The sequence below is a fragment of the Geotrypetes seraphini genome, chromosome 15, assembly GCF_902459505.1.
Source record: "Geotrypetes seraphini chromosome 15, aGeoSer1.1, whole genome shotgun sequence".
Taxonomy (NCBI): Eukaryota; Metazoa; Chordata; class Amphibia; order Gymnophiona; family Dermophiidae; genus Geotrypetes; species Geotrypetes seraphini.
This window is the reverse complement of record NC_047098.1, coordinates 71,572,759-71,595,747: the sequence shown is the minus strand read 5'-3', so window position 1 is coordinate 71,595,747 and position 22,989 is coordinate 71,572,759. Positions and strand designations below refer to the sequence as shown.

The 22,989-nt window shown below is 41.2% G+C and overlaps 1 protein-coding gene across 5 annotated transcripts in view; it reads right to left on the bottom strand.

The window, feature by feature from the left end:
- The window catches only part of CUX1 (cut like homeobox 1), a 401,081-nt gene that overhangs the window by 105,881 nt on the left and 272,211 nt on the right, over window positions 1-22,989 (bottom strand). For 4 of the 5 annotated variants that reach the window (XM_033921595.1, XM_033921597.1, XM_033921598.1 and 1 more), the window contains one exon: window positions 15,480-15,750. The exons of the other annotated variant lie outside the window; for it this stretch is intronic. In XM_033921595.1, coding sequence (XP_033777486.1) covers window positions 15,480-15,750 — 271 coding nt within the window. The remainder of the gene's footprint in view (window positions 1-15,479; window positions 15,751-22,989) is intronic. 5 annotated transcript variants of the gene reach the window in all.

Here is a 22,989-nt window from a genome sequence, read left to right as displayed (position 1 = left end):
AGCCAAAACCACCTGCTGGACATTCCCTCCTTCAGAGACATCAAATACAAAAACGTCCGGAAAAGAATGTTCTCGGTGATGGCTCCAAGTTGGTAGAATGCCCTCCCAAAGGAACTAAAACCAGAAAAAGATAATGGCAAGTTCAAGAAAGGGATAAAGACCAGCCTCTTCATAGACTACTTTAGCCAATAAAACAATATAGACAGTTGGCTGGCCCCTTCTCACCCCCCAATCAGGAACTCAATAGGAAGAACACAATAGGATATAAATAGACCAAGGACCAAAGCACAGAAAACTAGACTCTGAGGAAGATACTACTTCAAAGATAAACATGATTCAGATATATGTAAATAGACTTTATTAAGTTGAATAGGCCAAACTCCTTAGGAGGTGTGTAAATATTGTGTATTTAGCTGCAATAGTAAACCTAATATTAGATGAGAAGATAAGTAGGACGATTGATTTGGTATGAACATATACATATAAGTAGGATGATCGATGTGTCGGTAATATAAGTAGGATGATTGATTATGCCGGTATTAATAACTCTGTATTTTATAACACCTCTACAGAAGCTCAAGTATTGTAATACCTTTTACAGAAGCTCATGTAAACCGCTCTGAATTGACTCCCCAGTCATTAGAAGCAGTATAGAAGCTAACAATAAACAATAAAACATACTTTTATGACCTGAACCCATTGCAGATCATCATCTGGTACTAAATTCTCAAAAGACAACCTCGGACACGTGAAGCCATGTGCGTTCGGGAGAGGCAGGAGGGAGGAAGCGGATTGAGAGGCAGAGAGGAAGCTGAAGAAGCTGAAGAGGAGGTAGTGAGCCGGAGCAAAGGCTTGGGGTAGCGGTGAGAGGGAGCTCCGCCCACCTCCACCGCGTCAGAGGCAGCATCAGCGCCCAGGCTCTTCCTTAAAAGGAAGGGAGCCGGAGCGCGAGGCAGACCTCGGATGCGTGAAGATGCGTGTGTTCGGGAGAGGCAGGAGGGAGGAAGCGGATTGAGAGGCATAGAGAAAGCTGAAGAGGAGGTAGTGAGCCGGAGCGAAGGCAGGTAGCTTGGGGTAGCGGCGAGAGGGAGCTCCGCCCACCCCCACCGTGTCAGAGGCAGCATCAGTGCCCGGGCTCCCCCTTAAAAGGAAGGGAGCCAACGGCGCGTGGCAAAGGCGCTCGCCTTAGCGAGAGCGCCTTTGCGATGGAGCCTTAAGAAGGAGCCAGGAAACTAGACTGCCCAGCAGAGGCACCTAAAGCGTAAACCACAAGTTCTTTCCATTTCTTTCTCTTAGTTATCCACACAGCAGAGACCACTTTTTGCACACCACACACCAAGAGGGGAACCAAGCACTCACCAAACAAACAGCAGCACCAGCAGACTCACAACAATTCGGGAGACAGCAACAGGAAACCAGGTCACATCCAGCCAACAGAAACAGAAGGTTCACAACACACAGCCCAGACAACTCAGAAGGGGAGCAGGGAATGATCGCCCAAGGAAGTCAGAAGATGAGCTTTCCAGTCTTCTGCACCAACTGCAATATGTATGACTACCTCCCCTCGGGGACTCAGCCGTACATTTGCAGTCGGTGCATGGAGCTGGATAGCCTGAAATGGCAAGTCCAGCTGCTCGAGGAGACAGTAATGGGACTAAGAGAACTCCTCAATTTTGAAGAGGAAATCCGTGAGCAGGAGAAGCTACTAATGGAGTCCAGTACCGACGAAGAGATCAAGGAGCTCGAGAGATTCATTGAGGAAGCCCACCACCAAAATGTGGAGGCCCCAGGGCCGGAGAACTGTACCAAGCAACTCAGGAAGAAGCCCTCTCTCCTCCATCTTGAATCGCCGCCGCGCAGCGGCGGCCCGCTGGACACGCCCACCTACCAGCTGGTACATGACTACAAATATCTCCTCACTTGCGGCGCACGCCGCAAAGGCGCGCGCCGAAGGCGCGCGCCAAAGGAGCACGAACAAGGAGCAGGTCCTGCTCCTTGTTGCGCTCCTTTGTGCGATACTTTGTATTCAAAGATTGAATTCACTATGGTACTTTACTATCATTTTCATACTTTATCTCGTCTTATCGATAGTAGTCGCTTTTTCTCGTTCTATAGTCAAAATCCTTTCTAAAGTTTTAGCTCTTTTAACTTTATTTTATTGTTTAACAAACTCAAACATTTTAATGGAATCTAATATATCTTCTATCCCAACCCACTGGGGTCGCAGACCTTCCCCAGTAATACCTACAATAAACCTTAACCCGACCCTTATCTCATTAAATAACAAGCAGACCTCGAGAAACTCAGTTATTAACCCACACAATTCGCTCAACATAGCTACGATCAACGTTCGCTCTTTGCGCACCAAACATCACGTGATCAAAGATTTAATTATAGAACTTTCATTAGACATTCTCTGTATCACAGAAACTTGGCTCGCCGAGGGAGACGAGGCCTATCTCTCCTATTCTAGTCCTCCAGGCTACAGTTTCATATTTAATCACCGAGTCGGAAAGAAAGGAGGTGGTCTAGCAATAATCTTTAAATCAATTCTATCTTTAGTAATAGAAACTCCTCCAACTAATAACAATAATTTAATAGAATCTCTTCAAGTTAGAACTAATTCAAAGCCTAAAATAGATCTCCTCCTACTATATATCCCTCCCCCAATTAATCAAACTGCAGTAACGCACCTCTTATCCATAATCTCTGACTTCTCCACCTCCTCACAAATTCCTCTCCTCTTAGGAGACTTCAATGTTCACTTTGATGAGGTCTCTAGTCCAATCACAACTGATTTATTAACACACATAGATGATCTCAATTTAATATTATTAAATTCCGAGCCAACTCATTCTCACGGTCATACTTTAGACGCAATTATTGTTCCCAAAAAACTAAGTTCAAATTGTTCTCAACCTATTTCCCTTCCAGTCCCATGGTCTGATCACTATCTAATTCAAACAACACTATCATTGTCATTTCCCAAGGTCGTTTATCCAGCCCCCAAAATTATCACCACAAGAGATTTTCTACATATAGATCATTCCCTTGTTCCTTCGACATTTACAATCGATTTAGAAAAATTTAGTTCCGAAACTTCAACCGAACAAACTAATACATGGAACAAGGCATGCAAATCATTACTAGATACATTAGCACCAATAGTTACCATGAAAATTTCCTCAAAAAAGCAAAGAAACCCTTGGTTCAACGCATCTTTAGGTCTTTTAAAACAACAAACACGATCAGCCGAACGAAAGTGGAGATCAAAGCCTACCCCGGAAAACAGATAATTACAAAAAAATATCACAATATTACCGGCAATCAATTAACGAAACTAAAAAACAATTCTATCATACAAAAATCTCTAGTACCAAAAACCCATCATTCTTGTTCAAAGTTCTCAAACAATTAACTACCTTTAAAAACAAAAAACCAATTTTAGACAAAGCAGCACCAACAGCTCAAACTTTAGCAAGTTATTTTCAAGACAAAATCGTTCAGATTCGATCCAAAATCGCTAATAATTTACCTAATAACATCAATTCATCCAGCCCTCCAGAAAACGAGGTTATTACATCCACGAACCAAACACTCCGTGCTACTCTATCTCACTTTATCCCTCCATCATTAAAAGCCATCGAAAATAACTTATATCATATGAATACTAAAGGCTCTATCCTCGATCCTATCCCTCCATTTTTCCTGAAACGACATTTTACAGTTTTTGGATCATATATCCTTCAAATAATTCACACTTGTTTATCTACAGCCAAAGTTCCACCAGAATGGAAACACTCAATCATAAACCCAATCATCAAAGACCCAAAAAATAATCTCGATAAATGTTCTAACTATCGACCAATAGCAAATCTTCCATTTCTATGTAAATTAACTGAAAAAACTGTCTTTCAACAATTGACGGACTTCATCGACAAAACACATGTAATCCACCCCAACCAAACCGGTTTCCGTATCAATCATTCTACAGAGTACTCATTACTCGGTCTCACTACATCCATAAATTATTATTTAGATCACCACAAATCTGTTCTCCTAATCTCCTTGGATCTCGCTGCAGCTTTCGATACCATCGACCATTATCTTTTATTACAACGTCTCGAATCCATAGGCGTAGCCGATCAGGCCCTTGAATGGTTCCGCTCTTATTTCTCCGATAGATCCTACACAGTACAATTCAACACAACAAAATCAAATCCTTACCACTCTAACTTTGGAATCCCACAAGGCTCTATTTTATCGCCTTTACTATTTAATATCTACATGGCTCCACTTCTGACTCTTTGTCAATCAATAGGGTTTACAGTATACGCTTACGCCGACGACCTACAAATTCTACACCCCATGGACCCAACCAATCATTCTGAGATTCAGGCAATTAATCAAAAATTAAGTAAAATTCACAACTGGCTAAACATCAATAAATTATCACTGAGCATCTCAAAAACTAATACCCTCCTTTTCCCAGGAAAAGAGGGAGCGCAACTAATTTCCCCAATCATTATTGATAATATTCCACTATCATCAGTCACTACTATAAAAATTTTAGGTGTTCTCATAGACAATAAATTGACATTTCGACCTCAAATAAGCGCCTTAGTTAAAAATTGTTTTTATAAATTGAGAATGATCCGATCATTAGCCCCTCTTCTCAACATTAGTTCTCTCAATATATTGATACATTCACTCGTTATATCGAAATTAGATTACTGCAACTCACTTTTAAAAGGAATATATCATAAAGACTTAAAACGTTTGCAGTTGATTCAAAATACTGCTATTAAGATAATTTCAGGAGCAAAGAAGTATGATCACGTAACCCCTCTTCTCCAAAATGCCCATTGGTTGCCAGTATCACAAAGAGTAACATATAAAATCGCCCTTTTAACATTCGGAACTCTGCAGTCAAATGCCCCAGCCTTCATAGACAGATTACTGATCCCATACGACCCACCAAGATCCTTAAGGTCCATATCTCAATTTAACCTCAACATTCCTTCCCTAAAAAATATCGGCACACGCCGTACCTCAATTTTTTCAGTCACAGCCCCAACAATCTGGAATTCTCTTCCACTATATTTAAAAATGGAAAAAAACTTAAAAAAATTTAAAAGTAACTTAAAATGTTTCCTTTTTAACGAAGCTTTTAACTGAAAAAAAAATAAAAAAATAAATAAATAAATAAATAAATAAAGAGGCACATTTCAGACATCAAATCATTAATACTAGTTTTTACTTTATACCCTTCCCCCTAATTCCTTTTGTGTTTACCTTAAATGTTTCTTATTTTTATTTTATCAATTGTATTTCTTACCCCCTTTACCAATCGTGTCTATTGTACGCCTGTCTATAATTACCTAATCCGTCAGTCATGTCGATCTTAAAAGTTTGTATTAAATGTTTTATTTTTTATCTGTAAAGTTATTTTTATTCTGTACAACGCTTTGAAGAAACGAAAAAGCGTTTAATCAAAAATTGAATAAACTATAAACTATAAACTATAAACACCACTACAAGCACAGATGGGTCTGAACCAGAGACAGAGGGCAACCATTACTTAGAGAAAGAAGGGCACTGCAAGGGGATGTATCACTGGAGAGAGAAGATCGGCCCTGCACCATGGATGTGGACTTACGACCCCCAAGGAACCCCCGAATAAAGAAGATGGGGATCATCGTAGGAGACACCATTATATGACATGTGGACAGCCACACCGCAGGAGGAGAGGATGGACTTGTCACTTGCCTCCCGGAGCAAGAGTGAAAGATGTGGCCAACAGGATCACCAGAATCATAGACAATGCAGGAGGAGAGGACACTGCTGTACTTATCCACATGGGAACCAACAATGTGAGAGGACGGAATTACGACAGAGAAGAAATGAAAGACCAGCTCCGCTCACTCGGAAGAAGACTGAAAGTCAGGGAGGTGAAGGTGGCTTTCTCCGAGATCTTCCCAGAACTAAGGGTGGACGAGAAGAGGCAAGAGGAACTGAGAGTGATCAACGCCTGGATGAGAAGATGGTGCGAGGAAGAAGGCTTTGACTTCGTGCGCAACTGGATGGCATTTTGGGGAAGAAGCAGGTACTAAAGAAAAGATGGATTATACCTCACCAAGGAAGGAGCACGAGTATTGGCAGGTAACATGAAGAGGGCCATTGAGAAGACTTTAAACTAAAGGTCAGGGGAAAGCCGACAGTCGACCACCAGTCAATGGCCCGGGCAATGAAATGCCCCAAAAAAGAAGTTACGGACAACTACTCGGACATAGGGGGAGAAGAGCACGAAGAAAACAAGGGAGACAACGTTGGAGCACAGACAGATACCACGAAGGACACAGTAGGGGCTACAAAGCTCAGAAAGGACACATTAGGGGCTGCACAGCTCAGAAAGCCCAAGAAGGGATCACGAAGGGAACTTAAATGTATGTACACGAATGCTAGGAGCTTGAGAAACAAAATGGGAGAATTAGAGACAATAGCAAGACGCGACCAACTAGAAATCATTGGCATAACAGAAACATGGTGGAATGATGAAAATGAATGGGATACAGTACTGCAGGGATACAAGCTATACAGAAGGGACAGAACAGGGCAAAAAGGAGGAGGTATTGCTCTATATGTTCAAGAAGAAATAGAATCTGTAAGAGAGATGAAGACAGAGGGGAATGAGAAGTTGGAGTCCCTCTGGATTAAGATTCCAAAGCACAATGGTACAGACACAAAAATTGGCCTTTATTATTGACCCCCAGGACAGTTGGAGGAGACAGACTCAGAAATGATAGAGAAAATCAAACAAGGATGTAAGACAGGCAATGTAATGATCATGGGAGACTTTAACTTCCAGGGATAGACTGGAACCTGGGAACCGCAAACTGCGGCAAAGAAATAAATTTCCTAGAAATGATAGGGGACTGCTTCCTAGATCAAATGGTGGCAGAGCCGACGAGAGGAAATGCCACCCTAGACTTGGTCCTAAATGGCATTCCTGGTCAGACTAAAGAAGTAGAAGTCACAGTCCCGCTAGGGACGACTGATCACAACATGATCAACTTTAAACTTGACATCGGAAAGGGGAAACGTATCAAAACCTTAACCACGACCCTCAACTTTAAGAAAGGAAGGTACGATAGCATGAGAGCCATGGTAAAAAAACGGCTCAAAAAAAGGATGAATGCAATTAAAATTGGTGGATCAGGCATGGTCCCTACTGAAAGACACCATCATGGAAGCACAAAATCTCTACATTCCACAGATATCCAAAGGACGGAAAAATAAAAGCAAAGGAGAACCAGCATGGCTTACTAAAGAGGTAAAGGATGCCGTAAGAGAAAAGAACTCCTTTAAAAAATGGAAATGTGAAAGAACTATCGAAGCCTGGAACAGCCACAAAAACGATCAGAAGAAGTGTCACAAAGCGGTGAGGGATGCCAAAAAGGTCTATGAGGAGAAAATAGCACAAGAGGCCAAAAACTTCAAGCCCTTTTTTAGATACGTAAAAGGGAAAAAAACTTGCAAAAGAGGCAGTGGGTCCGCTGGACGACCAGGGAAGAAAAGGGTGCAAAGAAGACAAACAAATTGCTGACAGACTAAACTCCTTCTTTGCGTCTGTCTTTACGACGGAGGACATTACATCAATACCTGAAACAGTGAAAGTGTTCAAGGGAGAAATAGAGGACAGCCTCACCACATTAGAAGTGGATTTGGACCAGATCGACAAACTTAAAAGCGACAAATCCCCTGGACCAGATGGAATTCCTCCGAGAGTATTAAAGGAGCTGAAGGTGGAAATTGGTGAACTACTGCAAAACCTTGCCAACCTGTCAATTAGAACTGGATGGATACCGGATGACTGGAGGATAGCGAACTTCACCCCAATTTTCAAAAAAGAATAAAGTGGAGAACCGGGCAACTACAGACCGGAGAGTCTTATGTCTGTCCCTGGAAAGATGGTTGAGGCACTGATTAAAGATAGCATAGTCTGGCACTTGGATACACACGACTTGATGAGAGCCAGTCAACATGGCTTCAGGAAAGGGAAGTCATGCTTGACGAATTTACTACAATTCTTTGAAACAGTAAACAAACAAATCGATAACGGGGAACCAGTGGAAATAATAAGCCTGGACTTCCAGAAAGCGTTCGAGAAAGTTACACATGAAAGACTTTTCAGGAAACTACAAAGCCACGGAATAGAGGGAGACATACTAAGGTGGATAGGCAAATGGCTGGAAAACAGAATGCAGAGGGTAGGCATAAATGGGAAGCTCTCAGGCTGGGAGAAAGTGACTAGCGGTGTGCCCCAGGGCTCGGTTCTTGGGCCCATCTTATTTAATATCTTCATCAACGATCTAGAAGAAGGAACGTTCAGTGAAATCATCAAGTTTGCAGACGATACCAAGCTATGTCTGACAATCAGATCACAAAAGGACAGCGAGGAACTACAGAGAGACTTGAGCCAGTTAGAGAGATGGGCAGAGAAATGGCAGATGAAGTTTAATGTGGAAAAGTGCAAGGTAATGCATTTGGGCAGAAAAAACAAGGAGTACGGGTACAGCATGTCAGGTGCAACTCTGAGTAAGAGTGAACAAGAAAAAGACCTGGGGGTACTGATAGATAGGACCCTGAAACCATCAGCACAATGTGCGGCGGTGGTGGCAAAGAAAGAAAATAGAATGTTGGGCATGATAAAGAAGGGAGTCATAAGTAGATCGTAGAGGGTCATAATGCCGCTTTATAGAGCAATGGTCAGACCACATTTGGAATACTGTGTCCAGCACTGGTCTCCCTATCTAAAGAAGGATATGAAACTGCTCGCGAGGGATTCAGAAGCGAGCAACGAAGCTGGTAAAAGGTATGGAGAACTTGAGCAATGAAGAATGACTTAGAAAACTGGGACTGTTCTCCCTCGAGAAGAGGAGACTGAGAAGGGATCTGATTGAGACTTTTAAAGTAATAAAAGGAATTGACAAGATAGAGCAGGACAAAAAGTTATTTACGATGTCAAATGTGACTAGGACAAGAGGTCATGGACTGAAGCTGAGGGGGGACAAGCCCAGGACAAATGCCAGAAAGTTCTGCTTCACACAGCGAGTGGTGGACACCTGGAACGCTCTCCCGGTAGAGATTGCTGCGGAAACCACCGTTCTAGGATTTAAGGGCAAGTTAGATGCACATCTCCTTGAAAGGCGCATAGAGGGATATGGGTGACTAAGTTTTCACCAGCTTACACTTGGCTGGGCCTCCGTGTGAGCGGATCACCGGACTTGATGGACCCAGGGTCTGTTCCGGAGATGGTAGTTCTTATGTTGGATTGTTGGCCATTATGCCTATTCTTCTTGGTTTTCCTGTATAACCTGTTGAGCAGTTTAAATATTTGGGTGTCATTATTGATTTCTCCTCAAATTTCTTCAACCTCAAATCCAGTTTTATTAGCAACTTCTTAGACTTTTCTGACATGCATACATTATCTCATGTGTTTATAGGTTTCCTGCTAGATTACTGCAATGTGGTATATGAAGTTGTCACCAAAGCCAAAAAGATCACAGAAGTTGCAGAATATGGCAGCCCATGTTCTATGTCACCCGTATTCTTTAACAACTTCACTGACTTCCGGTTGAATAAAAGATCTCTTTCAAAATTCTTTAACTCAAAAAGCCTTTTATATTGGCCTCCCTGACTATCTTGCCCAGCACACTGTTTCTTAGACCTCTACAAGTTTGCTTGGTTCTATCAATGACCACAGACTTGTACTTCCTGAACTGTCCATGGCCTACTGCAGTGTTCTCCCCAGAAATTTTTTCCAGCCGGGTGGCATGAAAAAGTAGCTGGGTGGGGTGGGGAAATTTGGTGGTGGGAGAATTAAATGTGTACAATTTTTATTAGTTAATTATTATTTTCTAATGCTCAATATGACTTCCTTTTTTAAGATTTGACGCTTGTGCCAGAATATTTTTTATTAAATTTAAAAAGCATCCAATTCTAGAAGCGAATAATTAGATATTTGCCCTCTTTCAAATGGTATAGGCGTTTAAAAAAGAGAAATGCATTAATGAAGTCGGTTCAGTCTAGCCATTTATTTCTGCATGAATTTAAACAACAACAAAAAAAAGGTAACTATAGCTCATCTAGTCATACAGAAAAGGGCTCTACAACATCTCTAATAATGATTTGATCACTAGGTTCATTCCTGAGGTCTTACTAAGGATATGAAATAGATGCGATCCCCACTTCCAGACCTCTTCCACATAATTTATGGAGAGGTGTTACTGAGACCTGTGTGATTGCACTACAGCAAAACAAAAAAGTAGCAGATAAAGATCAAAGTGAGAGTTAGGGCAAAACAATTTAGGTAAAGATGCAGGTAATAATTAGCAATGTATTAAAAATATTTTATTTTTATTTGCTTATAATGTCATTTGAAAACTGCTTGATGTTAATACATTACATTACATTACATTACGGATTTCTATTCCGCCTATACCTTGCAGTTCAAGGCGGATTACAAAAGATTTGACTGGACATTTTCCAGTGAAGATACAATTTTTTTTTTTTTTTTTTTTTTTTGACAGAAGAGAGATAGCTAGATACATTCCTAAGGGGAATTAGGGGTTGGATAGTAAAATGACAGTGCCGAACTGTGTGATATGGACAAAGAGAATATAGTTAGAGTAGGTAAGATTACCATCTAATTTTTGGGGTCTGTTTGCTTGGAAGGTGTTTAGGTGGGTTATTTGGGGAAGTAATATCTTGAGGTAGGTGAAGAATGGTTAAGATATTAATACAACTTTAATTTAATTCTTTATAGTGTGTGTGTGTGTGGGGGCAAAACTCACATTAACAGTAAAGTTAGAATAGGCTCATTAAATCCAGTGGCGTACTTAGTATATATGACAGCCAGTGCTGATCATTTAATAACACCCCCTTCTCTATATAAAAAAGTTATTTTTTAGTAACAATCCATGCGTCACACAACAAGGGCGCACCTAGGAAAAGGCAGTATCTTAAACACTGCAGTGAGCACTAGAACACCAACACACTCATTGTAAAACTAAACAAGCCAGATCATGCACAGTCAATGCTAACAGAAGACCATGTCCACAATTTACCCCAAGATTTATATGCAGAAGATCCATTTTTTCTCTCAGGCTTTTAACTATTACTACTACTATTTATTATTTCTATAGCGCTGAAAGGCATACACAGTGCTGTACATTTTAACACACAATAGACCAGTGGTTCCCAACCCTGTCCTGGAGGACCCCCAGGCCAGTCAGGTTTTCAGGATAGCCCTAATGAATATGCATGAGAGAGATCTGCATATAATGGAGATGCTAGGCATGCAAATCTGCTCCATGCATATTCATTAGGGCTATCCTGAAAACCTGATTGGCCTGGGGGGTCCTCCAGGATAGGGTTGGGAACCACTACAATAGACAGTTCCTGTTGAGAAGAGCTTACAATCTCATTTAGACAGGACATTTAAGGGTTGGGGAGGTTATAGTGGGTATAGGTATCTGATAGCAGTGAGGGGGAGTTAAGAGTTGAAAGCAGTTTCAAAAAAGTGGGCCTTTAGCTTGGATTTAAACACTGCCAGGGACGGAGCACGATGTATTGATTCAGGCAACCTGTTCCAGGCATACTGCACTGCAAGAAAGAAGGGACGGAGTGTGGAGTTGGCAGTGGAAGAGAAGAATACAGATAAGAAGGGCTTGCCCGAAGAGCGGAGATGACGGGGGAAAGCATAGGGGGAGATCAGTGAGGAGAGATATCAGGGGGCTTCAGAGCGAATGCATTTGTAGGTCAGCGAGAGGAGTTTAAACTGTATTCGGAAATGGACGGGGAGCCAATGAAACTACTTGTTTTGTTTTATAAATCTTTATTCATTTTCTTATGTTACAACAAGTGTTTCAAATAAACTTTTTAGAAACTTGAATATACACACTTGATTAACTCACTTATTATCATTAAATTAACATTTCTTTAGAAAATTAATATTATATAAAGTTATAATATTATGCAAGAAATTTAAATTTATATAATTCTTATTGAATATAATGATCCCCCTTCCCTCCCTCCCTCCCCTTCAATAATACATAAATTCAACTTTATTGTAAATTCATTCAAATATTGATATAGTATGTAATAATCAGAAATAAAATCCCACCCCATTCCCTTCTAATCAAATATCTTATTATGTAATTGAATATATATTCCCCCACCCCTCCCTCCATCTCATCCAATCAATAATACATAAAATCAACTTTATTAAGAAAAAATTCATTCAAATATTGATATAGTATGTAATAACCAGAAATAAAATCCCACCCCATTTCCTTATAAACAATTATCTTATCTTGGGAAAAGTTAATTATTCATTACAAAAATTTGTTAACGGTCCCCAGATTTTTTTAAATTTACTTATATATCCTTTTTGTGTTGCAATGGTGAGCTCCATTTTGTAAATATGGCATACAGTATTCCACCAGAAAATGTAGTTTAATCTGTCATGTCTTTTCCAATTGAATGTGATTTGTTGTATTGCTATTCCAGTTAAAATAAATAGAAGTTTGTTATTACTTGATTATATTTGACTTCTTGCTCTCATAGTTGTACCAAATAATATAGTATCATATGTCAAGGCTACCGGGTTTTCTAACATCCTATTAATTTGGGGCCAAATTGATTTCCAGAATGATAGGATGAATGGACAAAAGAATAAAAGATGGTCTAATGTCCCAATTTCAATATGACAGTGCCAGCATCTATTAGATCTAGAGCTATCCAATTTTTGTAAACGAACAGGGGTCCAAAAAGCTCTATGTAAAAGAAAAAACCAAGTTTGTCTCATAGATGCTGACATTGTACATTTTAATCTCCAAGACCAAAGTCGTGGCCATTGAGATGCATTAATTTGATGTTTTATCTCAATGCTCCAAATGTCTCTAAGACCATTTTTTGGTTTTTTATTTATATGTTCGAATATTAATTTATACCACTTTGCGGCTTCATGACCTGTTGAATGAAACTACTTGAGGAGAGGGGTAATGTGAGAATAGCGGCTCTCATGGAATATGAGTCGCACAGCAGCATTTTGAACGGATTGAAGAGGCAAGAGACAGGTGTGCGGGAGGCTCGAGAGAACTATGATGCAGTAGTCTAAGTATGAGGTGATAAGAGCGTGAACAAGGGTTTTGGGCATGTGTTCAGAGAGAAGAGGACAGATTTTGGTAATGTTTATGAGGAGGAAGCGGTCTGATGGATCTGAGCAGAGAAGAGAGAGGAGTCAAAGATCACCCAAAGGTTGTGAGCCAACAAGACAGGGAGGAGGATAGTGTTATCCACAGAGATAGAGAACGGTGAGAGGGGGAGGCGGGTTTGGGGGTAAAGATAAGGAGTTCAGTTTTAGCCATATTCAGTTTGAGATGGCAGCAAGACATCCAAGTGGCAATGTCAGACAGGCAGGCTGAAATTCAGGCCTGAATTCCTGCAGAGATATCCGGCGTGGAGAGGTAGATCTGGGAGTCATCAGTATAGAGGTGATATTGAAAACCATGAGAGGAGATCAGCATACCAAGAGAGAGGGTATATAGGGAAAAGAGGAGAGGGCCAAGAACAAAGCCTTGGGGTACGCTAATAGACAGCAGGATGGCAGCGGAGGAGCATCCACTATAACATATGCTGAAGGTACGACGAGAGAGATAGGAAGAAAACCAGAAGAGAGCAGAACCCTGGAATCCCAGCAAAGACAATGTGTCGAGAAGGAGGCAGTGATCAACAGTGTCAAAGGCAGCAGACAGATCGATAGCTGGTTAGAGGTGGATAGCAGTCTGTAGTCAGTGGCAAATTTGAAATTGTGTGTCTGCTGTGTGCAGTGATCTTGTAGAATTGTTCAGTCATTGACTACTGCCATGACTGTGTGAAATTTTGGTTACTTTCCTAATCTTATCTTTATTTGTGTTGGTGTTCTTTTCTGACTTTTATAATTTTTATTGTACATCACTTTAATTTATATTGTAAACAAAGTGATTTTAACAAATACGATAAACCATGTTAGCTAAACACAATCTGCTGCTATATAGAACTTTGTATTCTTATTTATGGAAAATGTCAGCATCAATTTAACAGGTTCTCAGATATTGTGGAGTGTTTTATGTTGTTACCCACAACTGGCTAAGAGGCAAGTAGAGTTGCGCTAAGGTTCCCTATATTGTCCAATCACACGCTGACCATATGCCAAAGACTAGAAAAAAAGATGCTATGTATACACTAAAAATGATTCTAAACATATATCTAATCTAATCTAATCTAAACCTTAAGTTTATATACCGCATCAAGCTGTGGCCCCTGAATAAAGATTAAGCAGATGATTTATCCACTTATCTTTATGCCTTATATTCAGCAGACCTATCTATTTAGGTTGGACTTCTTAATATGTGCTCTAAACTTAAACTAATAACTTAAATGTTTAAATACGGTACTGCCATTTAAGTTGCCCTTAAAAAGAGATACAATTACCCTGATAGCAGCTGAATATCACTATTATCTGGATATATTTTGGGTCCCAGCTCCAGAATGCCATGGCCTCTTCAAAATGTAAGTTGAGTGTTAAAAGTAAAAAAGGCCACCAGTAAACAGTCTTTTATTTATATATCAACAGAGAAAGACTCGACATGGCTGTGTTTTGGCAGAACTTAACTTAGACTAGCCACCAGGGTGATAGGCTTTAAAACAAGCCGTAGCGCATAAATTCCTCAGAATGCCACACGATTTTAACGTATGGTAGCTATCCTCATCGGAATCTTTGTGATATGCGATTTTTTCATAATATATTATTTTCTTTTTATATATAATTGTAAAGTGCTTATGCTTAATGTTATAGTAGCAAATATATCTTTTACTTAGCTTTTTCTAAACAAACTGGGTCTGGCTCAATCCCCACCTGTTTTGGCAGGTCAGGAGCAATGAAGAGTCAAAGTAGGCCTTCAATTTCTTATTGTAACATTTTCCACATAATTTGTTGGCCCAAAAAAAGGGAGGCAAACTCATATTAGGTTCCAGACTTTGCACAGGAACGTAGTACCAAGGGTCGTACTAATCCAAAAAAATGTCAGTCCTCTGATGGGTTTTCTTGGGCTGCGGAGCTTGGACAAAGTAGTTGTTTTGTGTTATGCGAAGGTGACCGCCAATGAGCTGCCTGTAAGTCTCGAACCAATAAAGATTCAACCAAAAATATTTGCATGGTTTTGGTTGAGACCCTAGGGAAAATCAACATAAAGTTCTGTTCAGTTTGGAGGAGGTTAACCGTGGATTCCTGGTCCACTTGATATGGAATGCCCCCCTTCTTCCAAATATCATATCTCTTGGGTGCAGGGTTTAACTCCTGCCCAGTTAAAACCTTTTGAGTATCAACTCCAATATGTATGGTGCATCATAAAACCCAAATACACTAGGCATACCTGTAATTATGGAACCAATTAATAACTGTGCTGGTTTTCAAGTTTAGCTGCGTGGCTAGATCCTCAATCGTTTTTGGTGATGGGTATGGCTTTTGCTGGTAAGCCCTCTTAAGAGCTTCCTTCTCTTCTGGAGCTAACACCACTCTGGGTTTCTTCAGCTGTTGTTGTTGCTGAGGGCTGCCTCCCTGGCTGTAGTCTATACCAACAGAAGGGGGTTCGGAAGGTTGACTCTGAGTGTCACTAACTGAACTGTGTCTTCGCTTCATATATGCTGAAAAACATTAAAACACATAATCAGTTTTATAAAAGTGCTAACACAAGCACCATATATACTTTAAGATGTATCTGTCCAGAGTTCGAAATGCAACTTCCACTGTTAGGAACAGGTAGTTTTTCTTTTTAAAAAAAATTATTTATTTATACTTTCAACAAATTATACCAAGCAGAAAGATAGATTAAGACAATTATAGTTTAGAATTAACAGGTAATGTTTCAATAGAGAATCTAACTTCAAAAGCTTATGTGTTTTTCAGCTTACATAAACTCAGATGATTTTCAAAAGCAAGATCCCTAGGTATACTGGGGTAATTTCCCAGGAGGCCATTTTTGTGTATATGTGGTCACATTCTCAGGAAATGGCTTCTCATAAAATACTGACTAGTGTATAAGAATGCACCATGACATAATGGCATGCACTTTGCTAGTAGACATCTATAGGGTTGGAATTCGCAATTACACTAAAAAGCAGTTACTTACCGTAACAGGTGTTATCTGGAGATAACAGGCAGAAATTTTCACATATGGGTGACATCATCCATGAAACCCAGAATGGACAGTATGAAAAGTGAAGTGTCACTAAGATTTTAGAACTTTCGTGACTGCCTGTACCGTGAGTGCCTTCCCGCCCGATGCTCATTCACAAAAGCCAACCAGGGAAGGTGGGTGGGATGTGAGAATATCTGCTTGCTGTCTCCTGATAACACCTGCTATGGTAAGTAACTGTGCTTTATCCTAGGCCAAGCAGGCAGCTTATGGGACTCCCTAGCTTACTGCAATTTGATGGAGGGAGAGTTAGCCAATGAAGGAAATAAATTTTATAATACTGCTTGGCCAAAGTGACCCTCTCTTCTGGACAAAGATTCTAGACAGGAGTGAGCATGAACGTGTAACCTAAGGACCAAGTAGTTGCATTACAGATATTCCCCATGGATCATAGTGATGGAAAAGACACCAGGAGGAGCAATAAGTCTATTTCTTCTGATAAAACTGTTGAGTGGCTGGTTTCCTGGAAGCTTCGAGAATAAGTCTCACAGGTTGAGAGAGACAGAGTTCAGCTGCATTCAACCCAAGAGATACCAAGCTGTCAGGTGTAGGGACTGAAGGTTGGGATGTATCAGTGCACCTTGACTCTGCGTAGGAAAAGAGGGAAATATTGTCAGAGGCATTGGCTCCCTGGCACTGAGCTAGAGTAGAATGGAGAACCAAGGTTGCCTGGGCCACCAAGGAGCTATGAGAATCATGGTGGCTAATTCCTGCTTGACTTTGAAAAGAGTCTTTAGAATGAAACATAGAAACATAAAAGATGACGGCAGAAAAGGGCTACAGCCCATCAAGTCTGCCCACTCTGCTTACCCACCCCCTGTCTATGCCCTAATGACCCAATTTCCTTATCTTGACCCTCGTGAGAGGTGTAGGTGGAAACGTGTAGAGAAACTTGCATGTCCAATCCAGCAGAAATGCATCTGCCTCCAGACAGTGAGGCCAAAGAAATCTGGAGCAGAAATGGGGCAACTTGTTGTTGTGGGGAGATGCAAACAAGTCCACCTGAGGAGTGCCCCACTGAGCAAAAATGTGATGGAGAGTTGCAGAATTGAGCGACCATTCGTGAGGCTAAAGAATTCTGCTGAGCTTTTCCGCCAAGTAATTCTATTCCCTCTGAATGTAGGCTGCTTTGGGGCAGATGTTCCAAGCAGTCGCCCATAGCAAAATTTTTTGGGCTTCCTGACAAAGAAGGAGAGATCCTGTCCCTCCTTGCTTGTTTATATAATACATTGTTACCTGATTGTCCGTGTGGAGTAATAGGACTAGATGATGGAGATGATGTTGAAAAACTTTGAGGGTATAATAAATAATAATAATAATAACAGCTTATATACCGCAATACCGTGAAGTTCTATGCGGTTTACAGAAGATTAAGCAAAGGTAACAAATTGAATTGACTTTAAGAGGGGAGGAAGAAAGAGAATTAATAGGACAGGAAATTCATTGTTGAGGAGAGAGTGATCAAAAGGACAAGTTAATCGCTATAGAGGGGAGAGAGAAGAGAGGATCAGTTGTCTAGATGCTTTAGGAACAAGTGTGTTTTTAGGCGTTTTCTAAATTCCCCATAAGTAGTGGGCGAAATCAATTGTTCTAGCTCTCTACTGCCTGGTGTGAGAGAAGGTATTCATGGTGTTTTTTCAGTTTACAACCTCGAACTGGGGGGGAAACGAAATTGGAATGTGAACTTCTCTTGTGTCTGTTGGCTGAAAAGAAGAAAAGGTCAGTTATGTATTTAGCGGCAAGTCTGTGTAGTGCTTTAAAGCAGAAGCAGGCAAATTTAAACTTTGCACGCACCGCCATTGGCAGCCAATGCAGCTACCGGTAGTAGGGTGTCACGTGGTCAAACTTCCTCAGCCCAAAGATCAGTCTGACTGCTGCATTTTGCATCAATTGTAAACGTTGCATATTCTTTTGGGAAATTGCTAAATAAGCGATGTTACAGTAGTCAAGTAGACTTAGTACAAGGGATTGAACTAGAGTTCTGTATCGAAGTAAGCTTTAATGGATCTGAGTTTCCAGAGAGTAAAGAATCCCTTTCTGATTAAGGAGTCTACCTGGTCTTTCATGGTTAGGCATTGATCCAAAGTTACACCTAGTATCTTAATGGTGGGCTGGATAGGGTAACTAAGTTTATTGATACATAGTGGTGATTTGGTATCAAGCGGATGTGGCAAAGCAACGAAGAAAGTTGTTTTTTCTGAATTAAGTTTGAGCCTAAAGTTTGTCATCCAGTGCTCCATCATGTTTATGGCTTCTGAAGCTTTGGGAATAGTTTCAGAGGCAGAATTAGCGAATGGGATGATAATCGTAAAATCATCTGCATAACTAAATAGTTTTATTCCCAGCTGGGTTAGCTGCGTGCCCAGTGAGGACATATAGATGTTGAAGAGCAATGGAGATAGTGGAGACCCTTGTGGCACACCGGATGGATTGCTCCAGGTGTTTGAAAGCTCATAATTAAAACGTACCTGATAAGTGCGGGATATAAGGAAGCCATGGAACCAGTTCAGCACCTCATCCCTGATACCAATGGCGTCTAGGCATTGCAGCAGTTTCTCGTGGTCTACTAGATCAAAGGCAGAACTCATATCGAATTGCATAATCAGGGCATTAAAGCCCTTACTAAACAGTAGGCGCAGATTGTCTAAGATAGCCGTAATTACTGTCTCAGTACTGAATAACGGTCTAAAACCGGATTGAGTTTCATGTAGGAGAGAGAACTGATCAAGATAATCCATCAGTTGGATGTGTAACAATCCCTCCATTATTTTTACAATAAACGGAATGGATGCTACCGGTCTGTAGTTGGATATTAGGGCTAAAGATTCTTTTCGATTTTTTAGAATTGGGGTTATTATTATGTGACCATTATTAGAGAGAAACTTCCCAGTTTTTAGGTTGTGAGCCAAGTATTGCATCAGCGATAGTTTAAATTTTAAAGGTGCCGCTTTCATGATTTCTGGGGGCATGAATCCAGAACGCAATAGGATTTAGAGTATTTGTTATATAGTCGGGTGTAATTATTCCACTCTAAATCATGTCTGCCGGTAAATCATTTCCTTGGGTGAGAGCTATTTGATGATCACTAGAGTCGTTAGTTGAACAATGGATTCTAAGGTTTTTAATTTTTGAATCGAAGTACAGTGCTAAGTCATTTGCAGAGGGTAACTTAGTGTTGTGTGTGGATGTGGTGTAGCGAGCGGTGTCAACTAAATTTGTGATCAGGTTGAATATCTCTTTTGTATTGATTCCTTGTGAGCCATTACAAGATGAGTTGATTTTAATTGAGTAAAATGCTTTACTTTTGTCTTTTATCACCCTGAGTTCCAGAAGATTGATATAAAAACTCTGTTCTGTTTTGGTCCAGTTACCTTGAGACTGAAGGCCATCCAGATATGCCCTCCAAGCATAAGTTGACGCATCCGTGGTCAAAACTTTTTGATGAGGAGGCATGTGAAAAAGCAGACCTCTGGAAAGATCAGATGAAATCATTCACCACTGCAGCGACTGTTGAAGAGATGATGTCACAGAAATGTGCTGTGAAAGAGGATCTGTCACTTGAGACCACTGAGAGGTCAGAGTCCACTGAGGTGTTCTGAGATGGAGTCTCGCCAGAGGGGTTACGTGGACAGAGGATGCCATATGTCAGAGAAGAACCATCATTTGTCTGGCTGATATGTATAGCAGCTGGTCCACTTGATGACAAAGTTGGATGAGAGCATCCTGACGATTTTGGGAAAAGAATGCTCTCATTAGGGTGGTATCGAGAAGAGCTCCTATAAACTGCAGGCGTTGAGACAGTAAAAGCCGAGACTTTGGGAAGTTGATCTCGAATCCCAAGCTCTGGAGAAACAAGATGGTGTGATCGGTTGCTACAATTACATCTTGACTTGAAGGGTCCTTGATTAGCCAATCGTCCAGATATGGAAATACCTGATGACCCTGAGATCTCAAGGCTGCTGCGACCACAACTAGGCACTTCATGAAGACTCTGTGAGAAGATGCCAGGCTGAAGGGCAGGCCGTTGTACTGATAATGGCAAAAAGCCACTTGAAATCTGAGATACCTTCTGGAAGCCAGATGTATTGAGATATGAGTGTAGACTTCCTTAAGATCCAATCTTGAAAGCCAGAAGGGGATAGAGAGTGGCTAGAGAGAGCATCCAAAACTTTTCTCTGATAAGAAACTTGTTTAGGGCTCTGAGGTCTAGGATTGTAACATAGTAACATAATGAATGACGGCAGAAAAAGATCTGAACGGTCCATCCATTCTGTCCAACCTGATTCAATTTAAATTTTTTGAAAAAAAATATATATTTTTTTCTTCTTAGCTATTTCTGGGCAAGAATCCAAAGCTCTACCTGGTACTGTGCTTGGGCTCCAACTGCTGAAATCTCCGTCAAAACTCACTCCAGCATTCACACCCTCCCAGCCATTGAAGCCCTCCCCAGCCCATCCTCAACCAAAAGGCCATATACAGACACATACCGTGTAAGTCCGCCCAGTACTGCAATATTTACTATTTTTTCTGTGTTCATCCCATGCTTCTTTGAACTCTGTCACCGTTTTCCTCTCCACCACCTCTCTCAGGAATGCATTCCAGGCATCCATCACCCCCCCCCCCCAGCCTTTTTTGGTACTAGAAAATAGCAGGAGTAAAACCCCAGGTTCTGTTGGTCAACGGGAACTTCTTCGATGGCACTGAGGAGAAGGAGGGACTGGACCTCCCGGAGAAGAAGAGATGCCTGTGGAGGACTGAAAACAGGCTCCCTTGGAGGATGGTCCGGAGGGAGGGTAGTGAAATGCAGAGAGTAGCCTTCCTGAATAATCTTCAGGACTCAAAGGTCCAAGGTGACAAGTTCCCAACAAGTGATATAAAGTTGTAGACGCCCTCCGATTGGCTGGGGAAGAGTATGAGTCATGTGGACTGAGACTATGCTCTCCAGAAAGCGGTCAAAAAGACTGGGAGGCCTTTGTGGGAGCAGTGGGTTGCTACTTGGGAAGATGCTGCTGTTTCTTTGGAGGAGGTCTGGGCGGAGCAGAAGCCTTAGTCAAAATCACCTTTGATAAGAAGGAGAAGATTTAAAAGGTAGGGATTGTGGAGATTTTTTCTTGGGTTTTACTAAAGTATCCCACCTGGTTTCGTGTGCGGATAGCTTCTGTGTCGCAGTGTACGCTGAGTCTCCAAAGAGTTTGTTATCTAAACTGGGTACGTGGGCCAACCTGTAAGTCTCTTTCAATTGACTATACTTCCACTCTTGCGGACCAACGGATGCATACCAGGATGGGCGGAGGTGAGAAGATGCAGCGAGCTTCCTGTGAGACACCGAGTCTCCTAAGAGTGCCCAACAGCCTGTGTTCAACCCCTTGAGCTCCAAAGAAAACTATGCAGGCTGGCTAACGGGAAATGGGATCGACAGGTCAGCTACAGACCGAAGTCTGTGTGTTCTCAAAGCAGGCAGAGCTGAGAAAAAGCTCAAAGCATCAGAATTGCAGAAAAAGGGACAAAAATACACCGAATAAAAAAATAAAATGGAGAGAGCAGAACAAAACACTCTTGCAGGAATGCGTGCAGAAGGAATGAACTGCAGGTGGACCTAAGGAGCCCAGTGAAGTACAGCAGAGGCAAGAGGAAAAACCTGGAGTGGATTCCTTCTGCAGATGCATACGACTATAAGAATAGAAACATAGAAACATAACGGCAGATAAAGGCCAAATGGCCCATCTAGTCTGTCCATCCAGAGTAACCATTATCTCTTTCTCTCTCTGAGAGATCCCACGTGCCTATCCCAGGCCCTCTTGAATTCAGACACAGTCTCTGTTTCCACCACCTCTTCCAGGAGACTGTTCCATGCATCTACCACCCTTTCTGTAAAAAACGTATTTCCTCAGATTACTCCAGAGCCCATCACCTCTCATTGTAGAGTTTCCTTTCAAAAGAAAGAAACTCGACTCATGCACATTTATATAACGTAGGTATTTAAAAGTCTCTATCATATCACCCCTCTCCTGTCTTTCCTCCAAAGTATACAGATTGAGATCTTTAAGTCTGTCCCCCATATGCCTTATGACAAAGACCATGCAACATTCTAGTAGCAGAGTATGATTTTGGGTTTCAAAATGGGATTGGACGAGTTCCTGAAGGAAAAGGGGATTGAGGGTTACAATTAGAGGGATACTGTACAGTACAAAACGCTTTAGAATAATAGATCACTTACAGGTCATTGACCTACGGGGCCGCCGCGGGAGCGGACTGCTGGGCATGATGGACCTATGGTCTGACTCGGCAGAGGCAATGCTTATGTTCTTATGTTCTTCTGGACCGACTCCATCATTTTTATATATTTTGAAAGTGTGGCCTCCAAAATTGTACACAATATTCTAAATGAGGTCTCACCAGTGTCTTATAAAGAGGCATCAATACCTCCTTTTTCCTACTGGCTATACCTCTCCCTATGCAACCTAGCATCCTTCTAGCTTTCCCAGTCACTTTTTCAACCTGTTTGGCCACCTTAAGATCATCACATACAATCACACCCAAGTCCCACTCTTCCGTCATACACATAAGTTCTTCACCTATCTGTTTACAATGTCTCACCTACTACACTGGAATAAGAGGTTCTAGGCTCAGGAGTAATCTAAGAAAATTTTTTTAATACAGAAATTGTGGTAGATGCATGGAACAGTCT